The 19,727-nt window shown below is 43.8% G+C and overlaps 1 protein-coding gene across 2 annotated transcripts in view; it reads right to left on the minus strand.

Moving 5' to 3' along the window:
- The window catches only part of LOC120917024 (receptor-type tyrosine-protein phosphatase eta-like), a 104,449-nt gene extending 87,061 nt beyond the window's left edge, over window positions 1-17,388 (minus strand). Inside the window, exons 1-4 of one of the 2 annotated variants that reach the window (XM_040328011.1) lie at window positions 16,844-17,388; window positions 13,644-13,925; window positions 13,198-13,335; window positions 11,453-11,642 (exon numbers count right to left, since the gene is read on the minus strand). In XM_040328011.1, coding sequence (XP_040183945.1) covers window positions 11,453-11,642; window positions 13,198-13,335; window positions 13,644-13,920 — 605 coding nt within the window. In that variant the 5' untranslated portion in view covers window positions 13,921-13,925; window positions 16,844-17,388. The remainder of the gene's footprint in view (window positions 1-11,452; window positions 11,643-13,197; window positions 13,336-13,643; window positions 13,926-16,843) is intronic. The other variant, XM_040328012.1, reaches the window with a different exon arrangement.
- Window positions 17,389-19,727: the final 2,339 nt, after the last annotated feature.

The following is a 19,727-nucleotide window of genomic DNA, read 5'->3' on the forward strand; positions in this document are numbered from 1 at the left end:
GATGGACGCCTAACCGATAGGTCAAAACCGATGGTTAGTATGCAAAAGCATCAGTTAAAAATCCATGCATGTTTAGAATCAAGTCGACGCATGCTTGGAAGCATTGAACTTCGTTTTTTTTCAGCACGTAGTTGTGTTTTACATCACCGCGTTCTGACACGATCGGTTTTTAACCTATGGTGTGTAGGCACATCAGACCATCAGTCAGCTTCATCGGTTAACCGATGGACTGATCGTGTGTACACGACCTAAGATATCCTTGGGCTCTGACTGTGTCCACACATAAGCTTTAATAATTTCCAGAGGATAGGCTTTGTACTCCTCCACCATACTGCATATGGATGCCTACTTAGGGCATGGATGGGAGGCCAAGTCATTCAACCCCTTGCCTCTGAGCCAAGCCTCTCATGGATGCACACCCAAGGGGTGAATCAGGGCAACAGCCTGAGCTCATGGTATTGCAGGAACAGATCACGCACATAATTTTGCCGTTACCAGTCAGTACTGCAGTAAGGGCCACCCATCACCACAGCTGGAAAAGAGGAGAAAGGACCCAAACCATCGATGGACTGGGCAGAAGACCGAGGGACTTAGGGTACTTTTTAAGGAACTGTAGCAGGTGCAGGGAAAGGGTTTAGGAGGGTAAAAAAGGACTGGGATATGGGAGGCAACAGAATATACCGTATTTATCGGCATATACCGCGCCCTTTTTTCCCCTTAAAATCAAGGGAAAATTGTGGTTGCGCGATATACGCCGATACTGCTGTTCCCGGGCGCCGCCGAAATAGACAGAGTCGAGCCGAGTGTACTGCGCACTCGGCTAGGCTCGGCCACGCTCGGCTCCGCCTGCAGCCACGCGAGAGAAGCCGAGCGCCGCAGCTTAGAGCCGAGCCGAGTGTACTGCGCACTCGGCTAGGCTCGGCCACGCTCGGTTTCGCCCGCAGCCACGCGAGAGGAGCCGAGAGAAGCTGAGACAAGCCGCGAGGAGCCGAACACACAGGAAATCCGGCTCCTCTCGACGCCAAATGCAAAAATACACACCGCTGCAACCCCGGGCAAGGTGCGGATGGACGGACCCAGCGAGGAAGCCGCAGACGGACACCTCCAAAGCCGCAGACGGACACCCACAAGGATGGACAGGCCCCACGCAAGGAAGCCACAGACGGACACCCACAAGGCTGGAAGAACCCCGCGCAAAGAAGCCGCAGACGGACACCCACAAGGCTGGACGGACCCCGCGCAAGGCCGCAGACAGACGCAGGGCAAAAATGTAAGTTTTTTTTTCCTTAAACTACCTTTCTAGGTTTGGGGTGCACGTTATACGCCGGCGCGCGGTATATCCCGGTAAATACGGTACGTGATAATCTACAGAATATAAAGCACAAATAGAAAATGTGAAAAATGGTAACTGTAAATACATTATAATATATATAATACATATCTACCTGTTCTAAAAGTAGTAGTTGTTGAAGAAGAACCAGAGAAGCTGGTAACAGTTGCTGTTGACTGATCTTCATTGATAGTGTCTGTGGTTGTATCAAAGTTTATTGCGGTAAAGCCTACTATGTAGACCCTGAAAATCAAGAGACCGGATTCCATCTTAGTATTTGGGAGAAATGATTTGCAGCAAATGTAACAAATTCACTGACTTTTCAACTCCATTACCTGTATTGTTTTGTGGGGTCCAATGGTCCATTGAGGTATCCCCTTGAAGCAGTGCCATCTCCCACGTGAACACTTATCTGATTTAATTGATCAGGGTTCTGGGTATTATGCGGCTCAATGACAGAGGTCACATAAGTACTGGTCAACCCATTTTTGAAATCTGTATATGTCTTTGCTAAAGATCCTTTAGTTGGTTTGTTCCCTGCAAGTTACAAAAAGAATGGCTAATGGGATAGTATGAGAAATGACCAATGAAAAAACATTTAACACCAAATGATATTTTCTATATTCGATAGATTCGGCCTCGCTATTTATTTTTCTTGAAAAACATTATTTTCATTTCAATCTTTAAATTTTTCATGGGTATGTTCAAAAGTTTAGGTAGCCCTATAAAAATGATCTGTTTACATAATGTTATCAAAATAAGTTTCTAGGCATAACTTGTAAATTTAGATGTACATGAAGGAAGCCATGTTAGCTCAATATGTATTTTTGGATCTGCTTTCTGCTAAGCAGTGTCACACAATGGTTGTGCTTTACTGGTCCCCATCACAATGCAAGTCTATGAAATGTTTTCCTCATTGAATTCAATGCACTCCCTGGGCCAGATCCACAAAGAAGTTACGCTATTGATACGCCACGTAACTTCTAGTTTGCTCGGGCGTATCTTTGTTTTGAATCCACAAAACAAGATACGCCTGAAGCTGGGCTAGATCCGACTGGCGTACGTCTTAGTACGCCGTCGGATCTAAGGTGCATATTTACACTGGCCGCTAGGTGGCGGTTCCGTCGATTTCCACGTCGAGTATGCAAATTACCTAGATACGGCAATCCACATTTTTTACATTGTTTCCGTAAGGCTTTTTTCGGCGTATAGTTACCCCTGCTATATGAGGCGTATCCTATGTTAAGTATGGACGTCGTTCCCGCGTCAAATTTTGAAAATTTTACGTCGTTTGCGTAAGTCGTTCGCGAATAGGGCTTTGCGTAGAATGACGTTCACGTCCTAAGCATTGGCTTGTTGCGGGTTAATTTCGAGCATGCGCACTGGTATACCCCCACGGACGGCGCATGCGCTGTTCAGAAAAAATGTTATTTACGTTTGGTCAAGACGTATTACCATAAAACACGCCCCCATTTCATCCATTTGAATTGCGCGCCCTTACGCCGACACAGTTACACTACGCCGCCGTAACTTACGGCGCAAATTCTTTGAGAATACGGGAAATACGCTGTAAGTTACGGCGGCATAGTGTATCTGAGATACACTACGCCGGCCGTAAAGAAGCGACGCGCTTCGTGGATCTGGCCCCCTGTGTGTATTTCTTAAAGCTATAGAGGGCAAAATTTGTCACAGTTCTGCAGAGAAACCAATCAACTTCTAACCTCAGCCTGTTCAATTAAAAGGACCCTTAGGGTTCCTTTTTAATTTTTTTAAAATAACAAACATTTCATACTTACCTACACTGTGCAGTTCGTTTTGCACAGAGTGGTCCTGATCCACCTGTTCTGGGATCCCACGGCGGTTCTGTTGGCTCCTCCTCGCATTAGATAACCCCCTTGAAGAAGAGCTCTCCCGAGGCGGTTACTTTATGGGCGCGCTCCCGAGTCATACACTCGGCGTCCATAGACGGCGAGTGAATGACTCGGCCCCACCCCCCGACACCCACGTCATTGGATTTGATTGACAGCAGCGGCAGCCAATGGCTGTGCTGCTATCAATCTATCTAATCAACGCCAGGACTCCGTGGAGAAGAGGACGCCAGAGACGCACCGACCAGGTGAACTGGCTCAGGTGAGTAAAACGAGGGTCTGGGGGCCGGTGATTGCTAGGTGTTTTTTCACCTTAATGCATAGGATGCATTAAGTTGAAAAAACACGAACCTTTACAACCCCTTTAAGCTTTAGCAATAAAACCTGGAAGCTGATTGGATTCTCTGCAGAGTTGTGACAAATTTTGCTCTCTCTAGCTTTAGTAAATAAGCCCCTGTGTGGCTAATATCATATCTCAACTAGAGTTAAAGCCAATTAGACTCATACAAGCGTATCCTTCAAAAATGGCAAGACTAGTCAGTTTAAGTCATTCTCAGTTTTACAGTTTTATGTTGCTAGTTCCTATACTTCTATTAAGTTTAGTTTTCCTACCAAATAAATCGGTCGTCATGATGATGGCATAAGCCACTATGGGTCCAGACGAAGTCTTAAAACTTTGGAAGGTGATGTCCATAGCATCCCTCGAGGATGAGCGAACAATCTGCACACTGCCTGATATCTCTGAATGACCTGTAAAATAATTTAGTAACACTATCACGTCTCCATTTACAAGTAATTTAAAGTGTACGTTTGGGCTACATAAATAAATGAGATATTTGATGTAGACTGTCATCAGCAGTAACACTACAAGTCCCATTTTTTTTTTTTATTATTACCTGTTATTCCTGCAGTAGACCCCTCAGACTCTGTCCATATTCAAGCTGTAATTATTCCCAGAGGACAAGCGCTGTCCTCCATCATTTATGGAAGTCTACTTCAGGCCTGGATGAAAGACCAAGTCCTTTAAAGCCTCGTACACACGATAGGTTAACCAGAGGACAACGGTTAATGCATGGATTTTTAACCGATGGTTGTGCCTACTAGCGATCGGTTTTGACCTATCGGTTAGGAATCCATAGGTTAATTTTAATGCAAGTCGGCTTTTTTTTAACCTATGGTTAAATAACCTATGGGGCCCACACGCGATCGGTTTTGACCGATGAAAACGGTCCTTCAGACCGTTGTGCTTTGGTTAACCTATCGTGTGTACGAGGCCTAACCCCTTACCTCTGAGGCATGGCTGTCATGGATCCACACCCAAGGGGTGCACCATGACAACAGCCCGAGTTCATGGTACTGCAACATGGAAAAGGGCACTGTGACAAACCCAGGACTATGTCTTCCGTCAATGCTTCCTCTGTCCAGAACTAGCACTATTTAAGACTCTTTAGCCCATCCAGTCACCAGACAACACCAGTCTTGGAGTGGCAAACAACAAACTCATTTATTATCACACATGGCAAAAACAGATAAAATACCTCAGGGACTCTTTCCCCCACCCTTGGAAAACCGGGGGGGGGGGTTAAACTGTCCAATGACAATGGAGACACAGGTCAGGTGTGTTCAAACTTCTCATCAGTAAACAGTCTTATCAGCAGGGGGCTGCTGGAGGAATCCCCCTCCCTCTTTCCTCACAGCAAACACACTTAGCCCCCATTCACACCTAGGCGTTTTGTCGCCTGTAGTGTGACGCCGCAGCAGCCCCGAGACGCTGGAGGGATGAAAACACATTGCCCTCTATGGAGATGGTTCACATCTCCACGCCCAATGCCCAACGCCGTACGCCTGCCGCCTGAAAAAAAGTCCTGCACCTTTTTTTCAGGCGTCTTTCGGCGTTCGGCATAGGAGATGTGAACCATCTCCATAGAGGGGGTGAGGCTGCATTCACAATCGCGGCGTTTTGTCGCCGCAATTCGCGGGACAAAACGCCGCGATTTTGTACGCCTAGGTGTGAATGCAGCCTTACACATCCCATAATAGTTGAGGCAGACAGCCACAACAGAACAATAGAATACAGTCACACCCCAAACCATCACAGCAAAGAGAACACAACAGCATGAGACAGCACACAATATATACATATATACAACATTGAGTCTGACTAGCACAGATCATAGTGGGGTTCTCAATCACCCTGTGCCCCTATTAGAGACACATGGTGATTTACACATAAAAGGGGTCAGGGAAGCTGGACATGGAGTTTCCAGAGCTCTCTAAGATAAGCTGAGTTGCACAAACCCCCCACCCAAAGTGACCCCTCTCACAGGCACGCACATCATTTTGCAGGTGACAGTCAGTTCTGCAGTACGATCCACCCATCAGCATGGCTGGACGGGAGTATAAAGGACAAAAACCATCAATGGACTGGCCAGAAGGAGGATGGAAGTAGGGTACTTTTTAAGAAAATTTTATTTGAAAAAAAGAAGCAGGTGAAACGCTTTAGGAGTGTAGAAAAGGGCTAGGAGACGGGAGGCAGCAGATATGTTTTAGGATATAAGTGACAAACTAAAGGACACACAGCACAAAAAGCAAATGTGAAAATGTTAACGGTAAATACATTATGATACGTACCTGTTCTAAAAGTAGAGGTTGATGAAGAAAAACCAGAGAAGCTGGATGTACCTGTTCTAAAAGTAGAGGTTGAAGAAGAAGAACTAGAGAAGCTGGTAACAGCGGCTGTTGATTGATCTTCTTTGATAGCGTTTGTGGTTGGATCAAAGTTTATAGCTGTAAAGCCAACTATATAGACGCTGGAAGTCAAGAGATTGAAGCATTCATCTTATTATTTGAGAGAAATGATTTTACAGTAAATGTAACAGTTTAATTGAAATTTCAACCACACATTAATCTGAAAATCTGTATTTGGAACTTTTCAAATTTAGCAAAGATTCATTCTAGTGTCTAAGCAATGTAATTCATGATTTTTAAACACAATGGGCTAGATTCATAAAGGAGTTACGTCGGCGTATCTCCAGATACGTCGTCGTAACTCCGAATGCGGGCCGTCGCATCTCGGCGCCTAATTTATAGAATCAGATACGCCTCAATGTTGCCAAGATACGAGCGGCGTAAGTCTCCTACGCCGTCGTATCTTAGGGTGCATATTTACACTGACCGCTAGGGGCGCTTCCGTAGATTTCCGTGTAGAATATGCAATTGAGATAGATACGCCGATTCAGAAACGCACGTCCGCCCGGCGCATTGATTTACGTTGTTTACGTAAGTTTTTTCCGGCGTAAAGTTACCCCTGCTATATGAGGCGTAGCCAATGTTAAGTATGGACGTCGGGCCAGCGTCGAATTTTGCATCGTTTACGTCGTTTGCGTAAGTCGTACGCGAATAGGCATTTCTCTCTGAATCTAGCCCAAGGAATGTCTTATTGGAAGGACATGGAAGCAACTCCATTACCTGTAGGGTTTTGTGGGGTCCAAAGGTCCATTGACGTATCCCCTTGAAACAGTCCCATCTCCCACGTGGACATTTATCTTATTCGATTGGTCAGTGTTCTGGATATTCTGCGGCTCAATGACAGAGGTCACATAGGTAGTGGTCAACCCATTCTTGAAATCATTATAAGTCTTAGATAAAGATCCCCTAGTTGGTTTGTGGCCTGAAAGTTGAAAGAGAATGACCAATTGGATAGAGTGATAAATGGCCAAAGAAAATACTTTCAACAATCTAATGATATTTTCTATATTGAATAGATTCAGCCTTACTTTCTTTTTCTTAAAAAAATAAAATCATTACTTTCATTTTTATTCTGACTTTTTTTTTTAAAGGGAATGCTTAATTTGTATTGCCTGCAAGGTATAAACAAATTAACAATGGGAAATCATGTAAAATAACTTATGAATCTACATTCAACACCAATTGATATTTTCTTTATTCAATAGATTCAAACTGGCCTTTTCTTTTTTCTTAAAAAAAATAACAATATTATTTAAATTTTAATCTTAATTTTTCAAGGGACTGCTTAAAATGTTAGGTAACTATAGTTAACTATAGACATGTGCACACTGATATATTTTGTTTTGGAATTTCGTATCCATCTGAAAAATATAATTATTTAGTTACTTCCGAAATTAGTTTTTATTTATTTTGTTTTGTTAAAAAAAAAATTGTCCGAAAATCTGAATTAATTAAGGTCGAATCTGTCATTGAAGGCTTATGGCAGGGATATGCAATTAGCGGACCTCCAGATGTTGCAAAACTACAAATCCCATCATGCCTCTGCCTCTGGGTGTCATACTCGTGGCTGTCAGAGCCTTGCTATGCCTCATGGGATTTGTAGTTCTGCAACAGCTGGAGGTCCGCTAATTGCATATCCCCGGCTTATGGTGTCTGTCGAATGTTCTAAGAAGATTAGAGAAAGCAGCTAAACTGTACGACGCCGCGATCGTACATTTCCAGTCAAATGCTCCGCCCACAAGCCTTAGTAGAATTCTAATGTTGTATAAGTAGTAATAATTATATTTATTAATTAATATTACTAGTCAACCAACTTTAGAATTCTTCTATAGCCTATGGGCGGAGCATTTGACCATAAATGTCCGCCCGTGGCGATCGTATGTCTTTTAGCTGCTTTGTCGAATCTTCATGTCTCTATAATGTTGAATCTTTTCTCTCTATGTCGAATAATCTCGGACTAATAGAGTTCGGTTAGGCACATTCAACCGCAGGTTCAATAGACACAGATCACCATCGTCATGTCGAATCTTCTATCTATATCAAACTGTTGTCGCAACGAAACGAAAATAAAGCATTTTTTATGTCGGCTCTTTCGGATTTCGGATTCTGCGTGTTCGTTATCGTTTGTTAAGACGAACGCGGAAATCCCTGAAAATCGGACGAAAATGCATTCGGACGAAAACGAATGCATGTGTCTAGTTAACTATTTAAAAAGGATTTGTTGTGTTTAAATAATGTTATCAAAATATGTTTCTAGGCATAACTTGTAATTACAGATGTTCATAAAGGAAGCCATGTTAGCTCCTTCTTTAAGGGCAATTCTATGGGTCAACCTCAGCATTTACACCAATGCACTCCCTGTGTGGCTAATATCACATCTCAACTACAGTTAAAGCAATCTAGACTCATTGTTTTCCTTAAAAAACTGCAGGACTTGTCAGTGTAAATTATTTTCAGTTTCACAGTTATGCTGCTAGTTAGTATAATTCTACTATGTTTGCGGTTACTACCATGTAATTCGGTTGTCATGATGATGGCATACGCCACTATGGGTCCAGATGGAGACTTAAAACCTTGAAAGGTGATGTCCATAGCATTCTTCGAAGATGAGCGAACAATCTGCACACTGCCTGGTATCTCTGCATGACCTGTAAAATAGTTCAGTATCACAACTTTATTTAAAGATAAGTTGAAGTGTAAATGTGGGCCACATAGGAAAAATTACACATACCCGGAAGTATACTGTAGAGGTATACTAGCAGTAACATTGCAGTTTTTGTTTTTCTGAGTTGTAATATTGTCACAATGTGGACAAAGTATTTTAGATGAACATGTAGCTTAAAATAGACTTAAAGTATGTATTAAAAATTATATTTTTACTTTAAAGCGGGGGTTCACCCAAAAAAACTTTTTTAACATTACACTCAGCCGAGTTGTCAGAATGACAATCGGCAGTTTTTTTGATCTTATTCCCGTACATACCGTATTTTCATCGCCGCTTCCGGGTATGTCTTCTGCGGGACTGGGCGTTCCTAATTGATTGACAGGCTTCCGACCGTCGCATACTGCGCATCATGAGTTGCCGAAAAAAGCCCAACGTCGGTGCGCAGGCGCCGTATAGAGCCGACTCGCAGTCCGGCTTCTTTCGGCAACTCGTGACGCGCCGTATGCGACGGTCGGAAGCCTGTCAATCAATTAGGAATGCCCAGTCCCGCAGAAGACATACCCGGAAGCGGCGGTGAAAATACGGTATGTACGGGGATAAAATAAAAAAAAAACAGCCAATTGTCATTCTGACAACTCAGCTGAATGTAATGTTAAAACTTTTTTTTGGGTGAACCCCCGCTTTAAGAATTGTTTGTTTACCAGTACCAAGATAGTCCAGTACAACCTACTTGATGGGTGTATATCCATGGTCAGCCAAAGCAACTGTCCTTACAAACCCTTCTTGTCCCTCTTTTTAAGAAGTTATAGAATCTTACAATAAATTGTAGCTAAAAGTTTAAAGTAGGGACATTTTTCTAGATTATAGATCTGGTCACACTCTCCAAATGTAAGCTTTAATAAGTCCAAGAGGAAAGGCTGTGTCCTTCACCAGTTATGTACACTTCAGGGTTGGATGACAGGCAGTGTCATTTAACTCCCTTCCTCACAAGAGAAAAAGGCTGTCATGGCCCAGGGGTTGCATCCTTACAACAGCCTGAGACCATGGTACTGCAACTTGAACAGAGCACACACATCATTACACAAGTGCCACTCAGTTCCCATAACCATGCTGGAGAGGAGGAGAAGGGGAGCAGGGGAAGGGTTTAGGGCGGTAGAGAAGGACTGGAAGATGGGAGGCAGCACATGTTCTTAAAGATATAGTTGATAAACTAAAGAATGTATAGCACACATAGAAAATGGTAACTAAATTACAGTATGTATATACCTCTTCTTCCTCTTCTAAAAGTAGTAGATGTTGAAGTAGAACCAGAGAGGTTGGTAACAGCTGCTGTTGACTGATCTTCATTGATAATGTCTGTGGCTGGATCATAGTTTATCTCTGTAAAGCCAACTATGTAGACCCTGAATGCCAAGAGATCGATGTCAATTCTTTTATTTGTGCCAAATGTTTTTGAAGCAAATGTAACAATTTCACTGAAATTTAATCAACATTAACCTCAGGTTTCACCATGCAGAATACTTCCATGGAACCCTAAGGTTCCCTTCAGAGGTTGCCAGGAGTTCCTTGAGCAATGAACACTCTCTGGTTGAGAAAGACTGACTTAGAGAAATGCCAAAAAAACATTTTTTTCCTAGGAAAGCCATGTAATCAACATCCCAGTGCTAAATGTAGAAGTTGAAAGGATGGACAGCCGCACCTCCAAAAAAACCCTTAGGTTGTCTTTATTTAAAAAATAGGTGGAAAATGCACTACAAATAACAGCAAAGGGTGGAATATTGTATTCCACCCTTTGCTGTTATTTGTAGTGCATTTTCTACCTATTTTTTAAATAAAGACAACCTAAGGTTTTTTTTGGGGGTGCGGCTGTCCATCCTTTCAACTTCTACATTTTGCCCCGTGCATTGCCGGCACTCCTGGCCTCCTGAGCAGCTACTGATTGTCCAGCAGACCCACCTTGAGCGGTAATTTCTCTTTCCCAACATCCCAGTGCTGATGTCAAGATCAATGGCTTTTTTTAATTCACAAAGCCGACTCTAAGCATAATGCTTACTGTTGGAAGGCAACATGGTTTAATATAAAAGTTCTGGTAATTCAGGCAGATGGCCCCCAAGTTGGAATGTAACCAATTACACCTCTAACTGTGCATTACAAAGCCAAGCTTTGGTCGGGCTAGAGCGAGAGGATGGGAATCATTGATTATATCTCTGCAAGCAAGCTTCAAAGAGAGCAATGGCTGCCAGGATGGATGATGACAAAGATCAAAAGATCAACAATATCCTGGAGATGATACATCGACAATGCTGCCCCTAGAGGCCAATATAAAAACGTTTCCAAGTGTGCATGCTCCAAATTACGCCGCAAACTGTCAATGCTTTCGACGTGAACTTAACTTACGTACAGCCCTATTCGCGAACGACTTACGCAAACGACGTAAAATACGACGCTGTTTGTATCCATACCTAACATGACTTACCCCTGCTTTATGAGGGGTAACTTTACGCCGGAAAAAGCCTCACGTAAACGACGTAAAAAAAATGCGCCGGGCGGACGTACGTTTCTGAATCGGCGTATCTACCTAATTTGCATATTCCTTGCGGAAATCTACGGAAGCGCCACCTAGCGTCCAGCGTAAATATGCAACTAAGGTATGACGGCGTAAGAGACTTACGCCGGTCGGATCTTAGGGAAATCTATGCTGATTCTAAGAATCAGGCGCATAGATACGACCCCGCACACTCAGAGATACGACGGCGTATCCGGAGATACGCCGTCGTAACTCTTATCTGAATCCGGGCCAAGGTGTGTCTTATTGGATGGATGTGGAAGCAACTCCATTACCTGTAGTGTAATGTGGGGTCCAATGGTCCATTGACATATCCCCTTGAAACAGTCCCATCTCCCATGTGGGCACTTATCTTATTCGATTGGATATTCTGCGGCTCAATGACAGAGGTCACATAAGTGCTGGTCAACCCATTCTTGAAATCATTATATGTCTTTGATAAAGATCCCTTAGTTAGTTTGTTGCCTGCAAGATAAAAAAAAAAAAAAATTACCAATGAGCATCACAAATACTTTGAACACGAAAATGATTTCTACAGTATAATTGAGAGATTTGCACTCATTTTAAAAAAAAATCTTGAAATTAATAATTATTACAATTTTTAGTCTGTCTATTTAAATGGAATGCTTAAAGCGGAGGTTCACCCAAAAAACATCGATGTAAGATCATATTCTTTATACTTCCAACATGTACAGTATGCCCTTTTTTTTGGCTGTACATACCTTATTATGACTATTTTCAATCCGTCTTCCGGGTAGTCACTCCCGCGGGAGTAGGCGTTTCTATGCTGCGGCGCAAGAAAAAGTTCCCCCCCGGCCGGATAAGGCCCCCCCTATTGCGTAGTTGCGTCACGAGTGTCACAGAGTTTCCGAAAGAACCCGAACATGCAGAGCTGCGAGTCAGTTCTACACGGCGCATGCGCACCGACTAGAAGCTGCGTAGAGCTGACGTGCAGCTCTGCATGTTCGGGTTCTTTCGGAAACGCTGTGACACTCATGACGCGCCTACGCAATAGAGGGGGGGGCCTTATCCGGCCGGGGGGAACTTTTTCTCAAGGATGTCAATCATCTGGGCGAAGTCCCAGATGACATTGCGCCGCAGCATAGAAACACCTTGTATTGATATATATATATATATATATATACAGTATACTGTATATACTCGAGCACATTTTTTGGTGCTGAAAATGCCCCCCTCAGCTTATACTCAAGTCACCTTTTTGCGCCTGATCTCCTGGACTTTGGGGACCCGGTACCGTAGGTCGTAGGTCCCCTGGACCCCAAACTTGGCACACAAATAGCCTCTCTCCCTCTACAAGTTTGCAATGTTTGTTGCCTGGGGGACCTACGGCCGGGGAGCACTGATTTTTCAAATTTGGGCACCTCTTCCATAGACTCCCATGTTAAATGGTAATTTCTCTGGTAACTTTGGGGACCCGGTACTTGCCGGCCCTAGGTCCCCTGGACCCGAAATTCGGCACACATGTAGCCCCAGTTTTCCTCTACAGTGTGCAATGTTTGCTGTCTGGGGGACTTATGGCCGGGGAGCACCGATTTTTCAAAGCCAGGCACCCCTTCTATATACTCCCATGTTAAATGTAAGTCTAGTCATGGACACAGTGAGGCATAGACACAGTGAGGCATGGACACAGTGTGGCATGGACACAGTGAGGCATTGGCACAGTGAGGCATTGGCACAGTGAGGCATGGACACAGTGAGGCATGGGCACAATGAGGCATGGACACAGTGAGGCATGGGCACAGTGAGGCATGGACATGGACACAGTGAGGCAAAGTGAGGCACAGTGAGGCATGCAGATGGACACCCTAGGCTTATACTCGAGTCAATACGTTTTCCCAGTTTTTGTGGTAAAATTAGGTGCTTCGGCTTATATTCGGGTCGGCTTATACTCAAGTATATACGTTGTGTATATATATATATATATATATGCAAACATTTAAAATGCGTACATTCAGTTATCCTGATAGTTAATATAATTCTACAAAGTTTGTTTTCCTACCACTTAAATCTGTTGTCATGATGACGGCATAAGCCATTATGGGTCCATTTGTAGTGTCAAAACCTTGAAAGGTGATGTTCATAGCATCCCCTGAGGATGACCGGACAATCTGCACACTGTCTGGGATCTCTAAAGGCCCTGCAAAATAATTCAGTATTAGTAAAATTTCTCCAATTGCAGGTAAGTGTAAGATGTGGACTAAATATTAAAAAATGACATACAGTATATGATGCAGTCTATCACTAACAGTAACATTGTAGATTTTGTTTTTTTCCCAGCTGTCCCAGCTGTCATATTCAATTATTACCTGTTGTTCCTGCCAGTAGACCCCCTTATTTTACCACTTCCTTTATCAGGGTGACATGGCTAATTGTGATCCTGCTTTAGAAAAGCCCTGATCATGAATAACATTCTAAAATAGGTTCTTCCTTCAGAACATAACTTACATGTGGTGGTAGTCAGTGACACGGGGTCAGATTTAGTGACATTATCAGCAGCTGTTGTGAATACGGTGAATGTATAGGTCTCTCCTGGTGTCAGGTTTTTTATTGTAGCTGTTTCATTGGTGGTCACTTTTCTATCACTGATCAGTGTAGATGATGATGATGTGACGTTGGTCTGCACCCTGTAGCTGTAAGTATCCTGATATTCATCCGGTTTGGTCCAAAATAGAGAAATGGAGTCAGCGGAAGACAGAGCGCCCCACAAGCTTTTTACTGGCATTGGTTCTAAAAACAAAGAAATACCAATGTTGCAAATTATAAAATATGTATAATTATAACATATTGTATAGCTATAGAATATTTTAAACTATATGGGCTGGATTCAGGTAGATCGGCGCATCTTTCTGCCGGCGTAGCGCATCTCATATGCGCTACGCCAACGTAACACAGAGAGGCAAGCAGAGTATTCACAAAGCACTTGCTCCCTAATGTAAATTATTCGGCGTAAGCCCGCCTAATTCATAGTAGGTGGACGGTGGGCGTGATCCATTTAAATGAACAGTGACCCCGTGCAAATGATGGGCCGAATGAACGGCGCATGCGCCGTCCCGTAGACGCTTCCCAGTACGCATGCCCAGCCCTATTCACTTAGTCCTACGTAAACAACGTAAAATACGACGGCTGTTCCGTGGTCCATACCTTTGCATGGGATGCGCCTCCTTTAGGTGGAATAACTTTACGCCGGACGTATGCCTTACGTAAAAGGCGGTTTTTTCTGCGACGGGCGCAAGTACGTTCGTGAATCGGCGTATCTCCCTCATTTGCATATTTGCAATGAGGCGGCCAGCGTAAATATGCACCCAAGATACGCCGGCGTAGGAAAGTTACATCGGTCGTAGGAAGCCTATTTTCAGACGCATAGATACGACGGCGCACATTTACACTTACGCGGCGTATCTGTAGATACGTCGGCGTAAGTGTTACGTGAATCCAGGCCTATCTGTGTTCATAAAAACAAGATTAACAATTTACTAGGATTTGCCATTGCAATTCATATACCGCTATAATGTTTTACAAACAGTGAAAAACATAATGATAAGTTGCAGTAAATCTATACATTCAGTTTAAAGATAACGTGTTATGAGAGAAGGATGTAGGTTGCCACTATGATACTCTTTCTAATAACCAGGGCTTTTTTTCAGCAGGAATGTGGGGGAACGCAGTTCTGGCACCTCTAGCTCTGAATGTATGTAATGGCAAGGGGTGCTGGGGTGTACTGGTGGGTCTATTGATGCTGGCTGCTGGGGGATCTATTGCTGCTGGAGAGGATCTATTTTTTCAGTGGAAGGGTCTATTGTTGCTGAGGAGGTCAGTTGTTACTAGTGGGGGATCTATTGTTGCTGGGGGGGGGCTCCTATGGTACTGTGAGACAATTGTTGCTGGGAGACATCTACTGTGGAGGGAGGGGTCCATTGCTGCTAGCTGTTCAGAGTCTATTGTTGCTGAGGGTGCTCCGTTGTTGCTGGCTACAGGGGATCTATTTTACTTCCTATCATTAACAAATTACATACAAATTACTTAGCGTCACAAATTGATACTTGGTTCTGTATCCATTACTGAGAGGTGGGTAGGGGGTGGAACCAAGGAACGGTGCTCAGAGGTGGGTAGGGGGTGGAACCAAGGAACGGTGCTTGGAGGTGGGTAGGGGGTGGAACCAAGGAACGGTGCTTGGAGGTGGGTAGGGGGTGGAACCAAGGAACGGTGCTTGGAGGTGGGTAGGGGGTGGAACCACGGAATGGTGCTCGGAGGTGGGTAGGGGGTGGAATCACAGAATGGTGCTCGGAGGGGGGTGGAACCATGGAATGGTGCTCGGAGGTGAGTAGGGGGTGGAACCAAGGAATGGTGCTCAGAGGTAGGTAGGGGGTGGAACCAAGGAATGGTGCTCGAAGGTGAGTAGGGGGTGGAACCACGGAATGGTGCTCGGAGGTGAGTAGGGGGTGGAACCACGGAACGGTGCTTGGAGGTGGGTAGGGGGTGGAACCACGGAATGGTGCTCGGAGGTGGGTAGGGGGTGGAATCACAGAATGGTGCTCGGAGGGGGGTGGAACCACGGAATGGTGCTCGGAGGTGAGTAGGGGGTGGAACCAAGGAATGGTGCTCAGAGGTAGGTAGGGGGTGGAACCAAGGAATGGTGCTCGGAGGTGAGTAGGGGGTGGAACCACAGAATGGTGCTCGGAGGTGAGTAGGGGGTGGAACCACGGAATGGTGCTCGGAGGTGAGTAGGGGGTGGAACCAAGGAATGGTGCTCAGAGGTGAGTAGGGGGTGGAACCACGGAATGGTGCTCGGAGGTGAGTAGGGGGTGGAACCACGGAATTGTTCTCGGAGGTGGGTAGGGGGTGGACACAATAGGTGACTCGGAAGGTGGGAGTTCCTGCACCTACTCTCTGAGAAACAAAGCCCTGCTAATAACGCTACTTTTTTTGGCCATCTCTAACTATTTAAAGCGGATCTTCACCTCTCTAAATAAAAAGAAATGCACTATTTGTGTAGAGGAGGGGAGAAGGGATGGAGAGGAGATTTTGTGAATCTGAAGATCCAATTTAAAGTATGGTAAATGCACGGTCCTCTTTATTGGCAGCTCACCCACCCTTCAAATAATTAACACTCAAATAGGCTGGCAAAAAATAAAGCTTCCCTTTAAGAAAACAAAATTGCCGATTCAGGCCAAAGCGGTGTGCAGTACCGCCTTTGGCCTGAGGTGGAGGGGCGCCTGAGCCGAGCAGAGGCTAACGGCACCGGCGCTGTTCGGAAATGCACGGAAAGGCTCAAGGACAGCTCAGCTGACCTTGTCAAATCTCGGTGGAACAAAGTCTTTCTGCGGTTTGCCAAGGTCAGCCTTGGTGTCCTCGGGCCTTTTCGGCCGTTTCCGCTGCTCTCCGGCACCCCCCCGATTCTGCCCGCATGCGGTATTGCATGCCATTGAAGTCAATGCGGAACAAATTATTTTCGTTTCCGTTGACTTCAATGGGGAAACTCGCTTTGATATGCAAGTGCTTTGGATTACAAACATTCCCCTGGAACGGATTATGCTCGTAATCCGAGGTTCCACTGTATCTGTGTATAAAATTGTGATTTTTTTTTTAACTGGGGGCTTTCGGATTGGGGCTGAAAAACGTTAAACTTCGAGGAACGTAGAACTTACTTGTAAACACAGATCCAACAAAATGTCCATTATTAGACCCTCCGGCTCCAACTCTCACTACATCAACGCTGTATTTCGTCCCAGACGTCAGGTTTTGAAGGGTGACGATGGCCTTCTTACTTCGTACAGTAAAAGAGGAAGAGGTATTCCAATATTTCACTTCATATATCACATCTGTCTTATTCGTTGGATCTTCCCAAGATAACGTGACATTGGTGGTTCCAGTTGCATTGACAGTTATTTTTCCTGGTTAAGAGGGGTTTGGAAAACATATTAATACCATCTTTAATCTATATAAAAAAAATGACAGTTCCCAAGAACAAAGAAAAAACAAATATCGGACAGTGACATAGATAAGAGAGAAAACAGAGACGGAAGATTGTACGACTTACAGTCTTTGCTTGCTTCCGATTCAGGAATTACCACTGTCTGCCTGTTCTAAAATGTCAGCAAGTAGACAAGGGTGATGGGAATTTTATATAAAGAAAAAAATAGCAAGGTTAGTATCCTTTTAAGTATTTGTTATGCTGGAGGTTCCCTTTAATCAACAATACTTTTTTCCTGCTTAGGTTATTTTATTTTTTTAGTATTTTTTTTTAATTATAATACTTTTTTAATAGCGTAATTTTACAGAACAGTGGCTGTCCTGCTCAGAAGACATATGCCGCGTACACACGATCGGAAATTTCCGACAAGAAAAGTGAGCTTTTGGTCGGAAATTCCAATCATGTGTAGGCTCCATCTGAATTTTTCTGTCGGACTTTCCGCCAAGAAAAATTTGAGAGCCGGTTCTCAATTTTTCAGACGAGAAAAGTTCTTGGAGGAAATTCTGATCGTCTGTATGCGGAATCAATTTGAACTCATTGAACTTAATTTTTCTCGGCTCGTCGTAGTGTTGTACGTCACCGCGTTCTTGGCGGTCGGAATTTTGTGTGACCGTGTGTATGCCACACAAGTTTGAGCCGAAATTCCGTTCGAAAAAAATCCACGGCTTTTTTTTCTGAATTTCCGATGGTGTGTACGCGGCAATACTGGTTGGATGGAAGGGTGATAAAAATGGGACCCCCTCTCAAAAAACAAGCCTACATGAGACTCAACTTCTTCTGGTTCTCTTGTACTTTAAAGCCTCGTACACACGATCAGTCCATCCGATGAGAACGGTTAAAAAAACGATCGTGTCAGAACGCGGTGACGTAAAACACAAGGACATGGTTTTCCATACTAACGATTGGTTTTGACCTATCGGTTACCAGTCCATCGGTTCAATTTTAAAGCAAGTTCTCATTTTTTTGACCGAAGGTTAACTGATCGATGGGGCCCACACAGGATCGGTTTGGACCGATGAAAAGGTCCTTCAGTCTGTTTTAATCGGTTTTGACCAATCGTGTGTAGGCGGCCTAAGAGAAGGTGAGGGCATTGAGTAGAAGTAAAGGTCCATCTTCCCCTGGTGAAGAGCTGAAGAAACATTTGACCTTGCAACTTGATACAAACACCATAGACACCAGTTTTAGAAACACTTTTCACTCCCACCCTTTGTTATCCCCTTGCCATTACTGTTACGGCATTGGGAGCACCGGCATGTAAACAAACTCCCGGCTGCTAGAGCATCCGGGAGTTTGTTTACCTCTTTAGCTATGTAGTAGAAGTGATCACTTCTACATGTTGGGAAAGGTGCCTCCCCAAGTGGTCCCTTCCTTTGCCCTTGGGGGACAATGGAAGGGACATCTAACCCCTTTGCCTAATCAAAATAAAACAAAGACAACTGTTTTAAAAATAATTTTATTTGAAATAAAAGAAGAACTCCCCACCCTCGTTCGCACTTTATTTTCCTTTTAAAATGTTTACATTTTGTTTTTTAGACAATTAAACATTTTTAAAGGGCAGGAAGGTATTAGAACTGTATATTATAACTAACCGAACTTAAAATAAAAGACACAAAGCTTGTACGATATTTCTCTCTCTATTGGATAGTCTTGCTTCTTCAACTGTGCAGTACAATTTAAATTCTCTTTTTTTACATTCTCTGATTTTTTTCCCGCAGTTGGGGGTATCCAAGAACTTATCACATCTGTCAAAGCGGCCATATAGGGTCTTTCTGAAGAGAGCCGCATGTTCTGGATGTAGACCTTGAAGGTCCAGGTTGGTAAGGATCTGTTAAGCAAAACATAACAGAAGAAAAGTCTCAGGCTTTGAATTAAATTAACTGTAAACTAAATAAACAGATGTAAAAAAGTATATACAGTATATATATATCGTATATACAGTATATAATATATAGAGTACGCCATTGTATATACACTATATTGTCAAAAGTCTTTGTACGCCTGCCTCTAATTTTGAAAAATTAGTTCATTCGGAAATATCTGAATAAACTAAAACACGTTTATCGAATTTTTCCAAATATTCATAAATGCGTAAATTCGAAAATTTGTAAATTCGAAAACCTGAAAATGGGAAAATCTTTTTTCCAAATACCGTATATACTCGAGTATAGACCAAATTTGTCAGTACAGTTTTTTCTGCTGAAAATGCCCCCCTCGCCTTATACTCGAGTCACCTTTTTGCGCCTGATCTCCCAGACTTTGGCGGACCCGGTACCGGCCGGCCGTAGGTGCCCTGGACCCCAAACTTTGCACACATGTAGCCCCACTCTTCCTCTACAAGTGTGCTGGGGAGCACCGATTTTTCAAAGAGGGGCACCCCTTCCATAGACTCCCATGTTAAACGGTCATTTCTCTGGTGAATTTGGGGACCCGGTACCAGCCAGTCGTAGGTTTCCTGGACCCGGAACTTGGCACACATGTAGCTCCATTTCTCCTCTACAGTGAGGCATGGGCACAGTGAGGCATGCACATGGACACAGTGAGGCAAAGTGAGGCACAGT

The sequence above is a fragment of the Rana temporaria genome, chromosome 11 (genome assembly GCF_905171775.1).
Source record: "Rana temporaria chromosome 11, aRanTem1.1, whole genome shotgun sequence".
Classification (NCBI taxonomy): domain Eukaryota; kingdom Metazoa; phylum Chordata; class Amphibia; order Anura; family Ranidae; genus Rana; species Rana temporaria.